Source organism: Onthophagus taurus, chromosome 7, assembly GCF_036711975.1.
Source record: "Onthophagus taurus isolate NC chromosome 7, IU_Otau_3.0, whole genome shotgun sequence".
In the NCBI taxonomy this organism is placed as follows: domain Eukaryota; kingdom Metazoa; phylum Arthropoda; class Insecta; order Coleoptera; family Scarabaeidae; genus Onthophagus; species Onthophagus taurus.
In genome coordinates this window covers 2294996-2318407 of record NC_091972.1, presented here as the reverse complement: position 1 = coordinate 2318407, position 23412 = coordinate 2294996, and the positions used below count along the sequence as shown (strand labels likewise).

The 23412-nt window shown below is 33.7% G+C and overlaps 2 protein-coding genes across 4 annotated transcripts in view; one reads left to right on the top strand and one right to left on the bottom strand.

Moving 5' to 3' along the window:
• The window catches only part of LOC111421286 (KH domain-containing, RNA-binding, signal transduction-associated protein 2-like), a 249709-nt gene that overhangs the window by 30406 nt on the left and 195891 nt on the right, over positions 1-23412 (top strand). For all 3 annotated transcript variants that reach the window (XM_071197442.1, XM_071197441.1, XM_071197439.1), the window contains one exon: positions 22947-23286. In XM_071197442.1, the coding sequence (XP_071053543.1) occupies positions 23196-23286 (91 nt within the window). In that variant the 5' untranslated portion in view covers positions 22947-23195. The remainder of the gene's footprint in view (positions 1-22946; positions 23287-23412) is intronic.
• Positions 17305-18139, bottom strand: LOC111421285 (charged multivesicular body protein 4-like). Its single transcript, XM_071198138.1, has one exon. The coding sequence runs from the start codon at positions 18027-18029 to the stop codon at positions 17361-17363; it is 669 nt and encodes a 222-aa protein (XP_071054239.1). The 5' UTR covers positions 18030-18139; the 3' UTR covers positions 17305-17360.

The following is a 23412-nucleotide window of genomic DNA, read 5'->3' as shown; positions in this document are numbered from 1 at the left end:
CAGACATTTGTGCTATTGGAGGAATGTCCTGGGTTGGTTTGGGACAAAAGGGTCTGGCATCAATAAGGGACAAAAACGGGCGCTTATTGTTCGAAACATAGGGAGGTCGATGGTTTAGGTATTCCGCAAGTATTTCTCTCGGTGTAAAATCGTCGTAAATAATTTTATCGGCGATTCATCCGGGTAAATAGGCGGATAAAGTTTCGACAAAAGTTCGGAAGCTTTGAAATGACCTACTTTTAAAAAAGAGATTAATCGTCACGTTGCTTTTTTTTTGGTTTTGTTACGAAAAAGTAAGCTAAAGAGAACGTGCCGAAACGGATCGGTTCGTTTTATATTCTCTTTGTACACTGGTTTCGATGCGAGAACTTTAATTAATTGCTGGACAAGAGGGAAACAGTTTCGAATGGTATTGTCAATATTTACTACCCACTTTTATTCAACCCACACGGCTACCTTTTTTATTCCTTGTAACAGCACCATAAAATTATTAATATTATGGCAACATCGTTTATATAGTAAAGTTTATCTATTAAAAGTTAAATTGTTGAAACTTAATTAAGATTTTACCTATCTTTGTTGGCAAGAAACAAGAAACTACCTCGCAGTTTCTAAGGTAATTAAGAGAAAATCGGGTGCAGTTGCCCAAGAGTAATAAATCGTCAGTAAAGCATAAACAGCCAACGTTTAGTTGGTACTGATGCTGATGTTGCATATGTGCCTGAGTTATACGTAACATAAGATCTTATCGCGACGAACGTAAATAGACAAATATTTGAACGTGCTTAATTTGCACGCGAAGCAGGTGCCCTACTTCCAGGAAATTCGATATTTTCTTACTTCCCCCAACAGTTTTTCAAACGACTTTCCAAAGTGACTAATTCGTTGACGAATCCATATCCGTCGAACGGCGTTCATTGCCTTCGTTACGCCGAATTTACTCCGCCTTACGGTAAATTGGTCCCTAACAGGCGGAAGGCTAAGATCAAAGCGCACCAACGGCCTTTGAAGCACCTGTAGCAAAGGTTCTCAGTTTCTTTTATTTGAAATGCTAATGGTTTTGGTTTGGACGAAAATCCTTAATGAACACAATTTAAATTGTTTTTTTCTTAATATGTCGGAATTTCAGATTTTTATAAATACTTTTTGTTATAGTATCCAATTACTGTGTTAGTTTGGTTGCGAAGGTATTTAACATGCATGGAGAAGAACACAGTAATTACGTACTAACCGAATGTGAGCGTGTAACCCAGAGTTTCGAGTTGGGTTGATCCGAAACACGGCGCAATTACATTTTCATATGGTTTGAATTTCTCTTTACAAGAACTGTTCCACGAACGGTAGGTTTTTGCATGGACACATTAATCTTGGCTGCGATGGGGCTCCCGGAGGCCTAATGGACACGGTCCGCACTGTTTTCTTGTGATGGGACTTCCGGGCTTGTCTCTCCATCCATTATACGAGGGGAAATGAGGTTGTCCTTAGCAGAGAAAAAAAATTTTTCTCGCGGGAGATGGAGATTACCTATTTAAATGAGATTTATACAAAAAAGAATGAAAATGTAGAGAGAAAGAAATGGGACCACTATTATTTGATGTTTATTTCCCTTAAAGTACATTTTTATACACTATTTACGAATGTTGTAATTAAGAATAATATTATTATGCAAATTTGCCACATAAAATATATGAAGTGTAAATGATTCATCATCTTTAACACGTTAATTGACGAACAAAAATAGTGGAAAGCGTGGAAGGTTTTTTTATTAAACATATATTTCTCCGTTGTCTTCTTTTTTAGAATCACTTAAGCCACTCCAATCTTCTAAACACTTACATGCCGCAGACACATTATCAAGATTACAAAAACGAACGTCTTGGAAGGATGGTTGGGAATTGTGGTAATTCCGAAAGACCGAGTTTCATAAAAAATAATTGCTTTTTAACAGAATCGGTTAATTTCTTAGTATTGTTGGTACAACTTTAATGATTTTTATTATTACCTTTTAGTCTTAATTAACAAATTTTGCTTGTTTAATTTCATTTCGAAGATACAACATTCGCTGCCAGAAAAAGATATTGCAAATAGAACGTGAAATACCGCTGTATCTGAAATAACTTTATCCTTGCTCATACCGCAGTGTGAAGAGTTGATATGTGCTGGAGATATTAATATTGATTTGATGAATCCCAGTCATGGCCACTCCGTTGGTTTTTTGGAGATACTTGAAGATTATAGCTGCTGCAAGCTTGTTAATGAACCAACTCGTGTTACACCTGCTACTGAGACGCTCATTGATCTTACAACACAGGTTACATCTTGTGTTAATGTTTCTGTTTTATCACCTAAGTCTCTTCATAACCTTACTGATCATGAATTGATATATTTTTGCCTTAGTGTTCCGGATGAGGGAACAGAGATTTTGCTACATTTAACTTAAATTTTTTCACGTTGGATCTTCAATCGCAGCTGTTTGACCTGGTGTATGGAATTGATGAGGTTGATGTGAAATTACAGTACTTTAATCATTTAATTTTAGCATTATTCGATGCTCATGCACCTTTAACACCGGTAATTCTTAGTAAAAAATCTACCCTCTGGCTTACTCCCCTGCTTAGAGACATGATTAGGCTTAGAGATGGTCTTTACAGCAAATACAAAAAGTCTAAAACTGAACTAGCACTTAATGAATATAAATCTTTTAGAAAATATGTTGCACGCGCAATAAAAACCGAGCAAAAGGCGTACTATGAATCATCTTTTAAAAATAAAAGTTCCAGGGATCTCTGGAAATTGAATTGAAAGAAATTATTTGTTGAATCCATTGTAACCAGTGACTAAATATCTTTTGCTTTTCATTTCTGATCAGACATGTGTGACATTCTTTCGGAACACCCCATGATGTTATTCTTAAAATACTTTAAAATACTTAAATAGTAATAATAATTATAAATTTTATATTTTTCAACACTTATTTGTACAACTTTTTCAATTTTCTTTGTTGTCTAACAACATGTTTTTTGATGATTATTTTTTAATGATTATTTTTAAAATTTTTGATTTTTTGATACTAATTTGAAATTGTACGGCTTGTTGTAGAGCTTTGAAGATGATCGAATAGATCGAAACACGTCAGCTTCTAATGAATAAATAATTTTTAACCAGTAAAAGTAAAAAATTTATTACTTTCAAATTATCTCTGGAAATCACTAAGGCATCTGAATGTTACTAAATCAAAAGAGCAACATTCCACAACATTTGAATGACGTTGAAGGCATTAATGATAATTTTTTGCAAGCTGCTGAAATCTCAATGATCGCTGATCCAGACTTAGTTCAGGTTTATACTACTACGAAAAACTCTACCTTTAATGAATTGTTTGCTTTTGTGTCTGTCTCGGAGCATATTGTAGCGGTGGTGTATTTATTTGTCAATAAACTTAATATTTGGCTAAGACATAGTCTGGATTTCGTGCTAACTACAGTTATGATACAGCATTAATGCATATAGTTGATGACATATTGTTCGTGGCGGATCAAAATAAGCTTACTGGATTAGTTCTGCTAGACTGCAGTAGGGCTTTTGATACTGTCAATCATAGGATGTTATCAGCTATCTTATCCTTTATAGGGTTGGGTTGGGGTTCAATGATTTTGCTATGAGCATGATTGATAGTTATGTGTCAGACAGTTAAATTGGATGATCGGAGATGTGAACTGCGAGGCTTGAAGTCAGGAGTGCCACAGGGTTCTATCTTAGGGCTCCTACTGTTTTGTATCTACACTTCTAATCTTTCGACAGTTTTGAAATATTCAGAGTCACATTTTTATGCGGACGAGTCCCAAATCTATCTATCGTTCTTGCCTACGGACATGGCCACTGCTCAAGTTAAATTGAGTGAGGACATAAATAATCTGATAGATGTATCCACTAAACACTCGTTATGGGTAAATTCAAATAAATCAGTGGTTATGCTCTTTGGCAGGTGGACTCTCTTGCAGAAAATTTTAAAATCAATATTGATGTTAGGGAGTGTGCTAGAAATTTAGGATTACAGCTTGACTCGAAACTTAGGTTCGAAAAGCACAGCCTGGACAAAACAAAAATTTCATTTTCTGCTTTGAAGATCATAGCATGAGGAATATTTTAAATCGCAACGCAAAGGTTATGCCTTGCAATTTCTTATTGCTGAGCCATTTTAGCTTTTGTGATACAGTATGTCATAGTTGTCAAAACTCAAAAACATCACAAAGAATTCAGCGTGTTCGGAATTCATGTCCTGAATGATTTTCGGGCTTCGACGAGGGTGCCATGTCCCACACAGGCTGATCGATCTTGGGTGGCTGAATATGTATTAACCGTCGCATACAGCATATGGTTTCATTTTATCATAAGTTAGTTTTGCTTAAATGTCCATCTTATTTGTATGATAAGATTACATTCCGCACTGATATCCATAGCTTAAAAGTTCGAAGCAAGGGTATTGTCACACCACCGCTACATGTTACTACATTATTTGAGAGATCAATAAACTTAATATCAATAAACTTAATATTTGGCTAAGACATAGTCTGGATTTCGTGCTAACTACAGTTCTGATACAGCATTAATGCATATAGTTGATGACATATTGTTCGTGGCGGATCAAAATAGGCTTACTGGATTAGTTCTGCTAGACTGCAGTAGGGCTTTTGATACTATCAATCATAGGATCATTCTCTTACAACTTACCTAAATTTTAAATTTTATAATATCTTACCCAACCCAACCCAACCCAACCCCAATCATTGAAAATGTTGAGCTTGCCGTCGTTTAATGTAAGGATTTAATTTTATATGGAGAACATTGTGATCAGATACAGGGTGGACACGTGGAATGCGATGATTTGCTTTCTTACGTTTTATTTTTAGTTGGTGCACTATTATTATTAGTTTTATTTGTACCTCGTTTAGTTTTGTTTTGTATTTATTCATTTTTTTTTGTATTTTTTTTTATTATATTTTGTTTATTTTTATGGCAGGGTTGAGTGAAAGAGAAGACGATTGTCTTAACTTCGCCCTTGCCAATCAGTTAAATTTATTGTTAGTTATTGTTATTTTGTGAAATTCCATTCTAATAAAGTCTATTATTATTATTAAATTAAATTTGCTACTATCAGTTATTTATCAATAACACTGTAAAATGTTGCTTAGATCTTGGCAAGTTTTAAACACAGCTAAAGCGTTTATGTCATCCAGAAACTCGGGTGGCATCACCATTAAGTTACATCATGGTTGCTGCAAGTTGAAGGTCATCTACATGAATAATAATAATAATAATGAAACAAATAAAGGGGACGATGAAAAAACTTTCCTTACACCAAGAATGATGAGAAAGTAAGATCGAAATCTTGATAAGTACCAATCAGAAAATCAGAAATACCTTAATTTGAGCACACGCTATGTTAATTAGGTTCCTTCCAATACAGTTTAGAGATAAAGATAACTCACTCACTGATATTGTGCAATCATTATATAAATGGTTTACTTGGCACTTTAAGCTTACAAAAGTTTCAACAGTGTCCTACTTTCCGAATCTTGTGTTTTAATTATCCTTTGAATCAGGTATAGGTACAGAACAAATTGAATTAATTTTATTTTATCTTCATCATTTTATTATTAATATAATTGAAATAAAACTATGCGTATTTATAGATGGATTTTTTAATTTTCAGCTCTACCGGTTTCGATCGTACATTCAATCATCCTCAGGAGCAACGTCATTAAACATATTTCTAAAAAACATATTTGTTTGTTATTCAAGCTGTTATCTTCTTGATTACTTAATTCTTCTCCTCTTTGTTACCTTGTTATTAATTCAATAATATTCAATATGCTTTCCTTGCCCACTATGCCCCATGTGTTTCTTTTACTTTTTTGACACACACATAACACACATAACCTCAAAAAAGTGCGCATAGTGGGCAAGGAAAGCAGATTGAATATTATTGAATTAATAACAAGGCAACAAAGAGGAGAAGAATTAAGTAATCAAGAAGATAACAGCTTGAATAACAAACAAATATGTTTTTTAAAAATATGTTTAATGACGTTGCTCCTGAGGATGATTGAATGTACGATCGAAACCGGTAGAGCTGAAAATTAAAAAATCCGTCTATAAATACACATAGTTTTATTTCAATTATATTAAAATTGAAATGGAAAGAAATAACCAAATGAATATTAATTTTATTATTAGATTTCTGTTAGTTCTTAAACATTACAATGTATTTTAAATCAAAAAAGATTTTATCCAAATCATAATATATCAACTAAAAATATCTTGTAACGAAATTCTGCGTTATATTGGTTACGGCAGGTTAGTAACTGCGTTTATTTTAAATTTTTTGCAAACTAAAAATAGATAAAATATATTAAATTAAAATCTTCAAAGAGATTTAGATTGTTTAAGAATTCTCTTAAAAGAGATTATTCCATTGTGATATACCTTTACAGTGTTCAGTGTTCATAAAATAGGTTTTTATGATTTCCTAGTAGGTACATACCCACCCAAATAACGAGCGAACTAAATGGACCCATGAACGTACAAATAGCGGCAATAAAACTGCGCGAACTCTGGGTCGTTTTTATCTCACAAAAAGAAATATTAACGTAAAAATTGTTACGTCTACTTCAGTCGGATGGTCCCGCATTTTTATCAGTACCTGGCTTTTAGGGATTATTTTACCAAGGGTCCGTTTTCTAAATACATCCTCTCTGTATAAAGTGGCATTAGATTACTCGCATCCCCAGACCCAGATAAAACCCTACCTAGTTAAACATATACATCTCGTGCCGTACACCCAGGATGTTGTTTAATTGAGAAGTAGCCGGGTTTATTGCATTTTGTGCTTGATGAATATATCGTTTTGTGTTAACATAAACATATCAACTTCTATTTATTGCCCAAATCTAAATTGAAACGTAATTTCCCGTAGAGTATTTATAAAAGTTTTCACATGTAGAAAGCTAGAGTACAATAAACTTATTCAGAACTCGACGTGGCAGCGTTCGATGTCATAAATTTCGCATCTGAATGTTGTTTGTTGGCAAGTCTCCACAGGGGAATTGCCTGCGGAATTTCAAACCCAACGAAAATGCTCGTTTGACAGATAAAAATAATGGTAAACACATAAGAAACAATTCTAAAACGTTAAACGTATTAAATGAATTTGATTTTTATGCTTTGAAATCTAAAATTTATTTTTTATTTAAATTTTTATAAAAAAACGGTCTGTACCACCCTAGATACCATGTTCTATGACCACGCTTTATAATATTTTCCACTAAATAATAAGTAAGGTTGTGTATATTCTAAACGAAGTTGTCACTGATTGTCACTTTAAAGACGAAGCCACTAATCTCTCGTCACTTGGCTAATATCTACGTTTTGAAATTAAAACTCGTGAGCAAAATATTAAGATAACATAATTAAGTGCTATAATTAAAATTTGAATATTGTTTAAAAATCAGAATTACTGGAAGAATCTGAGTCTTTCGCTAGTTGGATGATGACAGGAGGTAAATCAGTTATTAATGAATTTCCCATTAATGTTGTCCAATCTTTTTTAATTAGTTCCTCACAGTGGCGTTCCCACATCTCCGGAGTGTAATGACCAAGAGCTTTTTGCCAAGTCTCCTTGACACGACAGATCTTTTTCTCCGAGCTGGACTGAACATGTTTATTGTAATAAGTTTTTAAGAACGCCCAACATAGTTCAATGGGATTATATTGGCAATTGTATGGAGGAAGGCGAAGAACAGTATGGCCATGGTCTCTTATTAATTTGTCAATTTCAAAGAATTTTTCAATTTGAGGCTTGTAATAACGGATTATTTCCCATAACGATTTTTTATTTAAGGTTGGTTCAAACTGTATATTATGTTCAGTTAACCATTTTTTCATATCATTTTTTTTTGTGCAGAAACTTGGAGCTTTCTCGATTTGTTTTGAGTGATATGGAGCATTATCCATTACTACCGCACACTTCGCACCCAAATTATTTAATGCTGGAAGTAATTGATTTTTCACCCATTCCATAAAAATAATTGACGTCATATATTTATGATAATCTCTGTGCTCCGTGTTGTCACTGAGCAAGAGATGGCAATTTGGCAAAAACCCTGACGAAGTGCCTGCGTGCAAGATTGTAAATCTTTTTCCTTCGCCTTCTGCTCTTTGCGGAATACCGAATCTTTCATTTTCATTTACCCATTGATAAACTTGTGTGCCATTTTCGTAAATCCAAGTTTCGTCAAGAAAAACAAAAGTATACTCTCCGGATTCTAGGTATTGCAAGTATGTCTTTAAAAATGTAATTCTTTTTGAAACTACATGTGGTTGTTCAATTAACACTTTTCTATTGCTAATCTTTTTATATCTATATCCCATAGATTTTATAATTTTATGTAATGTTGATCTACCATTAGTAAAATCACATTCATTCCTTGCAAAATTAAGTAAATCATTAAGATTAAAATACTGTTTCTTTTCACGCAATTTTTGTATTTGTCTTCCTAACTCTTCTTTAATAAAATATAAATTTGTGAAGATCGATACCGCTAAAAGAGAGAAAAAGATGAAGAAGAGAGAGAGTAGGGAGTGGGAAGAACGGTTAAGGGCATTAGTTTAGTAAGAGAGTCAGAGTTGAGTTAGAGAGCCGAATGTGTGAGGCGTTGGAAGTTTCGTTTGTTATAAATTGATGACTTGTAGTTTATTGAGAATATTGTTAATAAAGTGATATCTAACAGAGCAGCGGTGCGATAAATAAATCAAACCAGTTAGTAAAAAGAAAAACAATAAAAACGTGGACGATTCTGGAAACGAGTGTGGACGCTACTTTAACGGATTGTGGTGACGTCATAGTATATTCGAGAAAGATTACAGGTGTTGCGTCGGTTAAATACTTTATACGTGGTGTTTAAAAAAAAAAAAAAAAAGAACAAATGAGTGAATACGGAGAAACGGTGGACGTGACAGGCGAATTTGGTTGTTCAACAGTACGAGATTTCAATGTTGAAGATGAAACGTCTATCGATAGAGAAAGAAGATTGCTGCAACAAGAACAAGAATTGTTAAAGAGAAAACTAAAGAAATTGAATATGTAGAAGTCGATTTAGATAATGAAGATTTCAATAAAGGTTGTAACCAAGCTGTAGCAGAACAAGAAATAGTAGATATAGCAAGAACTCAGATGAAAGTACAAAAAAAGCAAAAAGTTGATGTAAATGCAGAAATACAAGAAAGTGACTAAATGGAGTTAGTTAAATTATTAGAAGAACATGACCAAATGTTTGCGGATAAATATTCTGATTTGAGATGCACGGATTTGTTTGAGATGAAGATTGAAGTTACAAATACAAAACCAATATCAAGTCGTCCATATAGGCTAGCATATAGTCAGCGAGATATAGTCAACGATCAAGTCGGTGAATTATTGAAAGCTGGTATTATTAGTCCTTCAACATCTGAGTATGCGAGTCCTGTTGTGCTGGTGAGTAAGAAAACAGGAGGAGAGCGTTTATGTATTGATTACAGGCGACTAAACGAGGTGACCCGAAAAGAGCATACACAAATGCCGTTGATAGATGAACAACTAGATAAACTTGCTGGTAAGAAGTATTTTACTACTCTTGACCTAGCTAATGGATATTACCAAGTACCGATTAGTGAAGAAAGCAGGCATTTGACAGCTTTTGTAACAACAGATGGCTTGTACGAGTTTAACAGGATGCCATTTGGACTTGTTAACGCCCCAAGTATTTTCAACCGTTTAATGAGTAAACTCTTAAGAAAGGTAGGACCAAATATTGCTCTTGTGTACATGGATGACATATTGATTGCGAGCGAAACTGTCGTGGAAGGTCTTGAGAAATTGAAAATCGTACTTAAAGTGTTGAAAGAAGCTAGACTCACATTAAGAATGAGCAAATGTAAATTTTTGTATAATAAGATTGACTACCTTGGGTTCGAGATTAGCGAAGAGGGACTGAGACCAGGAATTAGGAAAATTGAAGCTGTTTCTTATTTTCGGAGACCGACAACAGTGCAGGAAGTACGACAATTTATTGGGTTAACTAGTTTTTTTAAAAGATTCATTAAGAACTTTTCCATTGTTGTTAAACCGTTGACAGTATTAACAGGAAAAGATGAGAAGTTTGTTTGGGGAAGTGCACAAGAAAACGCTTTTGAATTACTAAAGAGGAGATTATGTGAAAAACCGGTTTTGGCATTATACAATCCTGGTTCTGAACTGGAAGTACATACTGATGCTAGTAAGATAGGTGTTGCTGGAATATTAATGCAGAAAACTGAAGGTATGTGGAAACCAATATGTTTTTATAGTAGACAAACATCTGAGATCGAATCTAAATACCATAGTTACGAATTGGAAATGCTTGCTATAGTCGAGAGTCTAGAGAGATTTAGAGTGTATGTGCTAGGAAAACAAATGAGAATAATAACAGATTGCAATTCAATTAAACAAACAGTAAAGAAACAAGATATGTCACCGAGAATTGTTAGGTGGTGTTTGAAATTGTTGGAATATAATTATGTGGTTGAGCATCGAAAAGCCGAACAAATGAAACATGTTGACGCATTGAGTAGATGTCCTCAAGAAGAGGCTAGTGAACCAGAGATAGCTGGTTTGAACATTTTAATAATGGACGAAGAAGAAGATGAGTCGACAGACAGCGAAGAAGAAATGAATTCGGAAGATGAGGAAGTCAGGGCCGAGGACGACCCAAATGGTAGCAAGGCCGAATGTGAAGATCGATACCGCTAAAAGAGAGAAAAAGATGAAGAAGAGAGAGAGTAGGGAGTGGGAAGAACGGTTAAGGGCATTAGTTTAGTAAGAGAGTCAGAGTTGAGTTAGAGAGCCGAATGTGTGAGGCGTTGGAAGTTTCGTTTGTTATAAATTGATGACTTGTAGTTTATTGAGAATATTGTTAATAAAGTGATATCTAACAAATTATTATCCGTTTTGTAGTTCATTTTACAACGCCCTTGTGTTTTTGGTTTTTTTTACAGTTTGATATTTTTTGTAGGTTTGAATAATTTTAAAAACCGTCGTGTTTTTATCACATATCAACAACCGTCACGTAGCTTTATCACATATATATTTTAAATTCGTATTTGGTGTCTCCGTCTATACTTCTTCACAATACCTAATTATAGAGTTTTTTCGCGTTTAGACAGTTGACATCCCGTTCCACCCTTTCTTAACATTTTTATGGTAGATTTAGCAGCAAAAAAATTATATGAAAATTGTTTTTTAATCAATCTTAACAAATTTGATAGACAGTGGTGGCACACAATTAAAGTAAAAGTCACGACATGCGCTTTTACTTTCAATACCAACTTGACGACACTTTGACAATTGATTTAAATAAAAAACAGATTATATAAAATTAGTTTATATTAATCTAAATCTGGTTTGGCAGTCGTTAAGAAAATAGTAATAAAAGTCAAATTACGTTTCATTACATCATAAAAGTAGATTGGAGCGCTATATAAATAACTCAACCAAGTACTATTACCTTATTGATTTTCTTTCTGGCGTTGTGTCAACGCTCTAATTAGTCCTGCACCTTTACATTTTCTGCACAATTTTACACCGAAATCCTTTTTTCTCTTAATATAAACTTAAATATTTCATTCTCACGTAGTTCTTTAAGAAACCACCATTCTTGTATAAATGCCCATTATTTACATAATAAAGCCAGGGTAATAAAAACTTTAGGAAAGGAATTATTCATCATTACACCGCCATTTTGGGTACTTATCCTAAAATATGCTTTCAAATAAAAAATAATAATCTCAAAGATATATAGTAATAACAAAGAGGTAATATAGAAACTCAAAATGGCTTAACCGTTCGCACCCTAAGACATACAAGTTATTTGTGATCCCCTACGGCGCTATCTGAATGCGAAATGTTCACGTCGTCACAGTTTAGGCTGACGAATAAATTAGGGAAGTCTACGTTCTCGAATCTTCCCCCACATTTATTCAATTTAATGCCATCTGGTAATCGTGTCGTTTTTTGCACGTGCCGTACTGGCTCGAAAAAGAACGAATATTGATTTTTTTAATGTCTTCATTTCCACGAAAATATTTTCAAGGCACGCGATGCTATCCAAACGGGCGATATTAACCCGCCTGATAAATCGCTGAAAACAAAGCTCTTAAACTGAAAGCAGGATAAAGCTCTCATTGGGCCGGAAAATTTTTCTTCGTGATTGTTTCAATTTAAAGTTTCCTACTTCGTGGTCATTACTGACGCGAATCTCGGATACTTAGAAGGAAATGGGTTAATAAAGAGAACCACTCGGAATATAACTGAATTATCCATTAAAATACTAAAAATAAATTTTAAAACAAAATCAACATCGAACGGAAAAGCTAATCAATGGATCGGGTTTAAAGGATAATTGGATGCAAATTCGTGCGAGCGTGGAAACTCGATTATCATTAGCAGCACAATTTTTTAAAGTGCGGTTATTAGCTGCGTAAGTGAGTCGTTAAACTTCAAAGGGCATTCTGATCACAACGATTTACAATTCATTGGACGCGTGGGGATTATCGAAAATGACCAACGGGGTAAATAAATTCACAATCAATCTGTCAATAGAATGCAATCGTAAATCGAATTTAACAAATAATTGGAAATCGATTGCAGCACATGTTTTGAACACCTAAAAGCCGCCTTTGGATAGCTGCCAATACTACAATTACACTACAACACAAATTTTGCTAATATCGTTTCTAATGAAACGCCAACACGTAAAGCCATGTAGTGAATTAACCGTAGATAAGACGCCACACTGTGCTGTGATACCATAAAACGAAACGGTCGTCTCTATTTATCGTTTTTCGATATCGAAAATGTTTATAGACGTTTTTCACGTATATAATCCCAAATAACCTTTATTGAAAGTTTTTTATTCTTTGTTTTATTTCCTTACTAAAGATTGTTGTTCGAAAACATCCAATTATTCTTCCTTTAGATCCGATAGCTGAGTTGTAGTAAACATGATTAATGGTTTTTGATATTTTTTATCCAATATCTTATTGTATTTCAACATCATCTATCATAATGATAAGCTTGTTTATCAACATTTAATTTAATTATTTTACCAATAATAACAATTTTTGTTTGTTTTAATGTTGGCAAATTAGTATAAAGAACACCTCCAAGTTTTAGTATCATTTCTATGACAAGTTCATCAAAGTCCAAGTTAAATTAATTGTAGTTTCATTACGTTAGTATCCTAACAATAACCACGTCAGCGGTCAATCGTGGTAAATGTGGTGTTGTTGCGGTGAGTCTTATGATGTTCAATTAGTAGTAAATTGTCTTTCATGGTTGATTTTGACGCATAGTAGTTTGATCTTATTTCCTGTGTACAAATAGATTCCTAAAATTATAACTTTTACATCAAATCATTAAAAGGAGTTAGAATATTGTTCCCAATTACTATACAGGGTGTATAAAAAGTATGGAATAATGGTTCTACAGCCTAAACTTCAACTTATATTAAAAAAAGCTTTAAATTCCGCATATCTTGGCGTAGAAACAAAATAAAAATTTTGACTGCAGTTTGAGTTACGACATGGTGAGTGTGTTTTTTAAATGGAACACCCTGTATATTTTAAGGTTTTTGGATTCTTTTTGACAAGGTGTTGCAAAATGCCATAAGGTTTTAATGCTTTAAACTGCATAGTTTTCGAGATATTGAAACTTTTATTTAAAAAGATTTTATCTACGACTGCTTGGATAAGTCATCATTACCGCACTCATTTGAGGTGATTTGAGTTACGTAAAGTTCATTACCGCACTGGTTTCATTACGTAACGCATTTTTAGCCTAATCAGAACAGACTTAATTTATTGAAACGAGCAACAATACAAAAGAAAAAGTGCTATCTAGTTACAGAGAAACAATACTATTTATTATAAACATTAATTGTTATGTTTTTGCATTTCAAAACACTTATTCCAGATGAGTAAACATGTTGTTGAAACTGACAATTCAAAATTGTCAACAATCATTTCAAAATATTTTTATAAATGTCAAATAGACTTTTCTAAAGAAATTGATTTTTTAGTAATTTTTAGCAGTCGTAGATAAAATGCTGTATATCACACGTGGGCTATAGCATAATTACAGTACTCGTGTGATTACACGACTCGATCTACGACCTCGTCGTGCAATTCTCCACACTCGTACTGTAATTATGTTTCTAGCCCACTTGTAATATAAATAACTATGACGTAGTGACAACCAAATTATGGTGTCATTATGGAATAGACAACCTAAGTAAAAAAAGCTTGCTAATGGATAATTTTATCAATAGACAACCTAAGCCTTGACGTCATACTGATGGGCGGAGCTTATACTGACTCCAATCATCTTCGTTGCTAACGATAAATCTCCATATTCAATTTTTCAATTAGTGTTAAAATAACATAAACTAACAAGGGAAGTATCAGAACTGTCCCTCACCGATTTTGTTGAAATTTGGTACAGCGATAGTATGGCCAAAAATAAGGTTTACGTGTGTTTTTATACGTGCTAATAAAGCTCCTGGGGCGAGTTATAAGGGTTGGAAATCGGGGCGAAATATATATATTCGGTTATAGGCTGAAAACGAAAATAGCTATCGAAATGTGGTAAATGTAAACTGATATTCATTTTCAAAGAGCTTTCCATTGATGTATCACACATATATCTGAGGGCTTCAGGGGGTAAACTACCCCAAGTTTTTTGGAATATTTTAAAAACTACCCTGTCGATTATGTGTCCTTATAGTACGTTTAAAAATAGCAATGACGTGTTTTTTCTTATTTGCCTGTGACCATCCCCTGCAAAGTTACGTCGGTATGATAGATAACCCCTTTTCTTAAGAATAATGTGATAATCAGTTATACTTTTGAACAATATTTTGAATAAAACCATTAATTAGATGTAAATTAAGATTTACTCAGTAAAATAAACCCTATACGACATTGAGGGGTGGCGGGGGTTAACTACCCTAACCACCCCAAATAAATTTTTTTTTGCGAAAATTGTTTGTCGATTTTGAAGCAATTTACCACGCTGATTTTTTTATACATTAGTACTATTGTAAGAACTTACAAGGGTTAGAAGTTTGGGGTAGAAAATATATTTTCGCTAATAACTTCATACTCCTACAGAAAAAGCTTTTTTATGTTATTCTATTTAAATAACACAAAAGCTAGGATAATTATATAAATATTTATTACTAATGAGTTAAAAAGCAACTGAAAAAAAATGGTTAAATATCACAAATTGTATTCTACATTGTTAGAATCCTCTGGTACGTTTGGACCGAGGGTAATAAATACAATATTCGAAGCAGATAACATATTCGTTTTGGCATCAAAGTCTGCTAAACTGACTTCTGCTCATATCAAAAATTGGCTACAAAATGTCTATTTCCCAAACACCGGACCCAAATCATTACTATTACTGGATTCTTGGAGTGGCCACTGCCAACAGGTCAAATTCAACCCCTGGATGTATTTGGTTTTAGAATATGGAATAATTTCATTAGAAGATTTTCTGATCAAATTATTCTCTATCAGTACGATGTCAATTTGCATCAGAGAGATAATATTTTAAAATTGCAATCCCTAACGCATAACCAGTTGTCTTCCCCACGATTTATTAATGTTTTTAAATACGCGTGGCTTGCGTCTGGATATATAGAGGAGAGACCAGAAGAGTTGAAAATCTTGTGGAGGTTTGCTTTTCCAATGAAAAACCTACGTGCGATATCTGTGGAGAAATAGCTGTTATAACTTGTGCATGGTGTAAACAATTGTTGTGTTTAAAACATTCTTTTCATGATTTTCATTATTGCCAACAATACATTGAATAAAAAAAGTATAAAGAAGGAAATTAAATTAATAATGTAGAATACAATTTGTAATAGTCAACCATTTCTTTGCCAGTTAATTTTTAATTTATTATTAATAAATATTTATATAACTACACTAACTTTTGTGTTATTTAAATAGAGTAAGGATAAAAAACGTTTTCTGTAGGATTATGAAAATTATTAGCGAAAATATATTTTCCACCCCAAACTTCTAACCCTTATAACTCGCCCCAGGGGCTTTATTAGCACGTATAAAAAAATACGTAAACCTTATTTTTGGCCATACTATCGCTGTACCAAATTTCAATAAAATCGGTGAGGGACAGTTCTGATACTTCCCTTGTAAGTGACATTTTAGATGACATTTTAATGGCGATTTATCTTAGCAACTGTGGTTAGCAACGAAGATCTTTGGAGTCGGTATAAGCTCCGCCCATCCCTGTGATGTCAACGTTTAGGTTGTCTATTCCATAATGACGTCATAATTTAGTTGTCGCTACGTCAAATCTTTTTAAATAAAACTTTGAATATCTCGAAAACTATGCAGTTTAAAGCATTAAAACCTTATGGCATTTTGCAACACCTTGTAAGAAGGAATCCAAAAACCTTAAAATATACAAGAAAATAGTGTCAAGTAAGTTTTATTTAAAACTTTTTTTAATGTAAGTTTTATTTAAGTTTAGGCTGTAGAACCCTTATTCCATACTTTTTGTACACCCTGTATATTACTTTTTATACTATATTTACTTTTTTTATGAGAATTGCAAAGTGATATCATAAGAAATCGATTTTTTGATATCTCAAAATCTAAAAGACTTTTCGTTAGAAAGGCTATAATTAGAAGGGGATATGCTGATAATTTCATAACAATTTATTGAAGCTCCGATTTAATACGATTTTTTTGAAAATGACGAAACAAATAAGTACGTAATATAGTTTATATCCATCAACGATCAACTTCCATCACGTTCTGCTCGTGTATTGGATTATGTCGATGGCATTAAATTGTTCATGAATATTTAATCACTTGGTAATTGTTGTTTCCTTCATCGAGGGGTGAGTGGGTTGATGAACTGGTGTCAAAAATGCTTGGAACCTATTTAAGAACTTAAAACATAAATAATTTATCGGTTTTATTTGGTTTTAGCACCTCATCCAATTTTTCCCAAGATTTACTTATCCAACATTGTTAATTAAAAGGGCCAAATGATTTTTTGCTTAAATCGTTACTAAATTGATTCCTATTTGATGTATTCCGAAATTTGTTTTGTTTTGTATCAAAAGCTAGAGATTAAAAACTTTTCATAAAGAAAATTTAAATTTTTATTTTCAATGTCATCAAATCGAATTTTTGTAATTTAAACTTTTTGAACCCTTAGAAACTTTATCGTAACTTTATAATCAAATTTATGATTAACCATTTAATCCAGCCCACGCTTTTAATTTATCAACATCATCTTTTTCTTCACTTTCTTCATCATCCTCTTTAGTCCCATCCATTAAAGTTTGACTGGGAACTTTGGGTAAATCATTTTTGACCGCTGCCGTAGAAGGTCCAACTTTCAACAATTCCTCAACTAATGCTTCTTCTTCCAAAGCTTCCAATTCTTTTTCTAATTCAGATTCGTCGATACCTGTATTATAATAATTGTGGCTAATAGCTTCTGATATTTCCTTAGCTACATCTTGTTGTTCCCCGATGTCATCCATCATATCATTGACGTTATCTATACCTAATTGATTATTAGCCAATTTTAAAGCATCAGCTGCTTTTTTCATGGTTAAAAGAATCATTGCGTTTGTATTAGCTGCTTCTAATGATTCCCTTTGAACCTCGATAGTGGTTAAAGTGCCATCCAATTGTTGTAATTGTATTTCTAAGCGTTTCTTTTTCTTTAATGCTTGTATCGCTGCTGATTTGTTTCGGGAATATGCTGTTTTGGCTGTTGTAAGTTCTTGTTGGATACGTTTTTCTAAAAATTCTTGACGTTTTGTTAATAATTGTTCGGTTTCTCTAAGTCGTTCTAATGCCTGGGATATATTTAATGATTTATCAGTTTTCTTTTTTGGGCCAAAATGCATTATTTGATTACATTGAATTTTTTTTAAGGATTATTAACTAAAATTTAATGATGTGATGTTTCCAAATCGTGAATGACAATTATGTCACTATATGAAGTAAAAATTAATTAGGTTTGATTTTAGAATTAAATTCATTAATTGGTTGCATTTCTTTGATGGTGTAATGCATAAATTGTAAAGTCAGAGTGACAAAGTCGCAAGTTAATTCTTCCTCGAGGGAATTTTAGCTTGATCTAGTGAACAGGCGAGTGCACAACTTGTTACTTAGCGAGCACTGTACTCGGAAAGTTTTCTTTGCCCTGGAAAATTAAATTTTTCGAGCCGGGTCGTACCCTTTGTTTTAAGCTCCGGTTTTGTTTTTCAACGTTCGCGATACATTTACTAGAATTATGTCACGTTGGTCCGGAAACGCTTGAATGCGCAACGATTATAAATTTTGTCGACGAAACTAAGTGGACGGTTGCGCAATTTGAAATATCGGAGTTTGCTAAAACAACTGCGTCCCTACGTTGGATTAAAAATTTGGAGTTGTATGAAATATTTTTGAATTAAAAAGAAAAGGGAGCTTTCAATTCGGTTAATTCTCTTCGATCAATATTGAAAGTTGCCATTTTTCTTTTTTCTTGTAATTGGCTTTCAATTGAATCACCATTCGAACTTCACGTTTAAAACCTTTACGACTTTTAGGTATTCAGGGCGGGATATAGAACTTGTCTGAATCCGCAAAATCCAATTGAGTCGTCGCGACGTAATTACATCTCAAGTCGCACTTATTCAATTCTCATTCATAGTACGCTTTCCCTTTCTTTCTCCTTTAGAAGATTTAATCTTTCCTATAACTTTCGATTTAAATCGATTTCAATTGATTTAAATTGATTCAAATGATTTGTCATTGTCGATGTTACAGGTGAGAAAATATACGATCAGTTCAGTGAACTATGTCAAGATAAGTACGGTCCCCCATTTGTTTTATGTCCTCCTTTCCCATTTTATGAGTAGAAATTGAAAGCTTCTTGGCACTGAATTTGGCAAAGGTCGAGATCGACTATTTTAAAAAAATGTTTTGCAAACAAGTTTTTCGCACCCACGATATAAATAACAATGACTTTAGTATACCGTAACGACTAATTTTACATGTTTATGCGTGTAAAATATTTTGTTTCTAATTTTAATGAGGCAACTTTAAAATAATTTTAACAGTGTTAAAATAAATTTAAAATACACGCAAATAATTTTAATGCACATAAATTCGAACAGCTACCATCATAGTTGCGTTCTTTATTAGTTAGTTCTACTTTTAGTTCAATAAAAATATACAACAATCTTGCACTGAATAATAAATAAAAGTAGAACTAACACTAGCACTATTACTATGTAGAACTAATACTATACCTAGAACTAGAATCATTTGGGTTTAGCTGCACGTCTGTATAGACGGCTAAACCCAAATGATTCTAGTGCTAAGTATAGTGTTAATTCTACATGCTAATAGTGCTAGTGTAAAACTAGAACTAACACTAGACCTAGAAATAGAATCATTTGGGATTAGCCGTACGTCTCTAAAGACGGCTAAACCCGAATGATTCTAGTTCTAGGTATAGTGCTGCACAACAATTGGATAGCGCTTATCAAAATGGAACCAAGCGCCAAATTTAAGTTTTGAGATAATTACTAATAAAGATTTAGTAATATGGAAAAAATGTTGCAGTTTGTATCTATGAGAAGTGGTGGTTTCAATAAACTTATTCTTATTTTGATTCTATTCTGCTAAAAAGAATGCTCTTTATGTCGCCAAGTTTTTTGTCAAAAATTTTTTTCCCTTCAAGATACAACACTCAAGTTTGCCAAGGGATCACTCGTGGAAGACTATCCTCGTGCCCTCTTAGTGATATCAATTTCGCGATAATTATCATCTTGATGGGAATCCTTCAGAAAGATTTTATATGGTTGGGATTTTTTTATTTTGATGACTCTGGCAGTTAACCAAGTAGCCTTTTCGCCTGTTGAAGTTACTTTCTTGTTGGTAATGAATTTTTTGATATCCTGTACACTTACAGAATGATGACTTTAAAGCTCTTTTTATATTTCCAAAGTCGGTGTCATTAGGGAGATAGCTGTGACCTGGGACGATATATTTGAAATAAATTGTCCTCAATGATGGGTGAGAGCTTAGAACTGCCTTTACTATATAGAATTAATACTATAACTGGAACTAGAATCATTTGAGTTTAACCGCACGTCTCTAAAGACGGCTAAACCCGAATGATTCTAGTTCTAGGTATAGTGTTAGTTCTAGTTTTACACTAGCACTATTACTATGTAGAACTAACACTATACCTAGTACTAGAATCATTTGGGTTTAGCCGCACGTCTCTAAAGACGGCTAAACCCGAATGATTCTAGTTCTAGTTACAGTGTTAGTTCTAGTTTTACACTAACATTATTACCATGTGGAATCAGTGTTGTTAAATACCCGGGTATTTATTTTCAAGGGAAAATTCCCTGGATATACAGCGTGTCCCGTATCTTCCGCATCAGAGCATTATACGGTTGTAGAATACATTATTCTGAAGCGATCTTTCTAATAAAATTTTTTCGAAATGTTTATAATAACCGCACGGGAACTGTTTAACGACGACCAATAACTGACGACTTTGATTCATCGAAAAAGTTTATTTCTCTTTCCATGACGAATCTATTGGTGAGTACACGTGGGAAACGTGTTATCATCGGCGTAGCGGACCGGCCGAGGGTGGCACCGATTACCTGAGTCTGATTTGCGATCTGCTGATTGGACGCAAAACAGTTCCTTTACACAGTTCCCGTGCGGTTATTATAAACATTTCGAACAAATTTTATTAGAAAGATCGCGTCAGAATAATGTATCCTACAACCGTATAATGCTCTGATGCGGAAGATACGGGACACCCTGTATACCCGGGGGTATTTACCCAAGATGGGTATTTAGAGGTATTTATAAAATTTTATTCAAATTGAGTTGATGGCAGTTTTGCAACCACTTCAAGAATGTAGAGTCGATTATCGATACACCAAACATATTTATAGCATTTACAAGAATGCTACAATGACGGTAAAATTGCATAAAAGTACCATTGGTCGCGGGGTAAGATAAGGTGATACAATGTTGAACCCAATTTGTTCATCACAATCCTGGAGACAGCATTTAAACAACTGAATTGGACCCGAAAAGCATAAACATTGATGGCAAATACCTAAGTAATTCCTCGTCTTCAATGTCTATTTCATCATCTTGCTCTCGTTTTTTTCCGAATCTGTTATATTTTTACTTGTATCATTTTTATACATAGGCACTGTTTGGATATTTATCCAGGGCTGGGATAAATACCCGGATAAATACCCATTTTATAAATACCTACCCGCCGGGTATTTACCCAACGCCCATCACTGTGTGGAATTAACACTATACCTAGTACTAGAATCATTTGGGTTTAGCCGCACGTCTCTAAAGACGGCTAAACCCGAATGATTCTAGTTCTAGTTATAGTGTTTGTTCTAGTTTTACACTAATATTATTACCATGTGGAACTAACACTATACTTAGTACTAGAATCATTTGGGTTTAGCCACACGTCTCTAAAGACGACTAAACCCGAATCATTCTAGTTCTAGTTATAGTGTTTGTTCTAGTTTTACACTAACATTATTACCATGTGGAACTAACACTATACCTAGTACTAGAATCATTTGGGTTTAGCCGCACCTCTCTAAAGACGGCTAAACCCGAATGATTCTAGTTCTAGTTATAGTGTTTGTTCTAGTTTTACACTAACACTATTACTATGTAGAAGTAACACTATACCTAGTACTAGAATCATTTGAGTTTAGCCGCACGTCTCTAAAGACGGCTAAACCCGAATGATTCTAGTTCTAGTTATAGTGTTTGTTCTAGTTTTACACTAACATTATTACCATGTGGAACTAACACTATACCTAGTACTAGAATCATTTGGGTTTAGCCGCGCATCTCTAAAGATGGCTAAGGTATAGTGTTAGTTCTACTTTTAGTTCAATGTAAAATATACAATAATCTCATCAGCGCTGAATAACAACTAAAACAAAAACTAACACTAGACCAATAACTAGAAACATCCGGGTTTAGCCGTTTTAACAAACGTACGGCTAAACCCGAATGTTTCTAGTTCTAGGTCTAGTTTTAGCTCTAGTCCTTCATTTGTACATCATATAGACAACTCGGGGAATACCCCGAATTTATCTATAAACATGGAATAGAGCAACTTGGGTTGAATAAAATAACCCGAGTTGAATTTTGTCTATGATTTATATTCATCATTTATCAAATCTATGTATCAAATAGATAATACTAATGTATGACTTAAAAATATTTTGTGCTTATATTCGAGGTTCGTTATATCGACGTTTTACTATATTTGTTTTTATTTTAATATGAGTTTGGTTTTTGTAGAAAATGAGAGTTTTATAAGGACGAACGGGTCGATTGAGGGTTGAAAAAATATGTAACGCTCCCCCGTTCAGAAGCTGTTACACGGGTCATTTGCATATTATTACTGACACGACAACGTCCCGTGCCACCGTAACGTCATTTAATCCGGAAATGACATGGAAATGTATGGTGATGTCCATGAAAAATTGGAGGAGTTTATTAAAATTATTTAAATTAAAAATATTTCGTATTCTAATCATTCGTTATTGCGACAGACGAGATTATCCCTCCTGCAGAGCGTACTACTTAACAGCTTAACGGGACATTCCCCGTTGCATTCTGAAACGCATGCCTGCGGAGCTATCCCAGTTTTAAACAGTCATCCGAGAAGCTTTGCTCTAAAGCTACAAACTTGTCGAAAATTGCACCTGTTGTACGACTGCTTAGTTAATTTTGGCCGTTTTTCGTTTTAGGTATGCGACTCCAGGATAACGCAAAGCTCTAAGCTCATTACTACTTAAAGAAGAAGTTGTAGATTTGTTTAAATCGAATTTGAAGTTAAAAGAAAAATAAAAAAGGAACAAAAGTGGTGATCCGCGAACGTGAACAGCTTTACCAGCTTAATCGAATTAAACCGGTGCAATCTTGTTAATTTGAATAGTGCGTCGTGTTGATCGCTGATATCGGGGAAAGTCATTGTGGAGTGGAACGTCGAGCAACCGATGGACTTGGATTGTGAATCCGAAGTAATGAAGGCTGAGGAAGAAATGAAAACAACGGGGACATCCGGTTCCAATCATAATCATTATTCAAGTAAGTAAGATTTTCTTTTAATTCTGGCGCCTCCACCATTTATTAATTGGAGTTAGAAAATTTCTTGACGATGGGTTTTCCAATTTCGTGTATCTTTGGAGGTATAACAAAAAAATTATACAAATA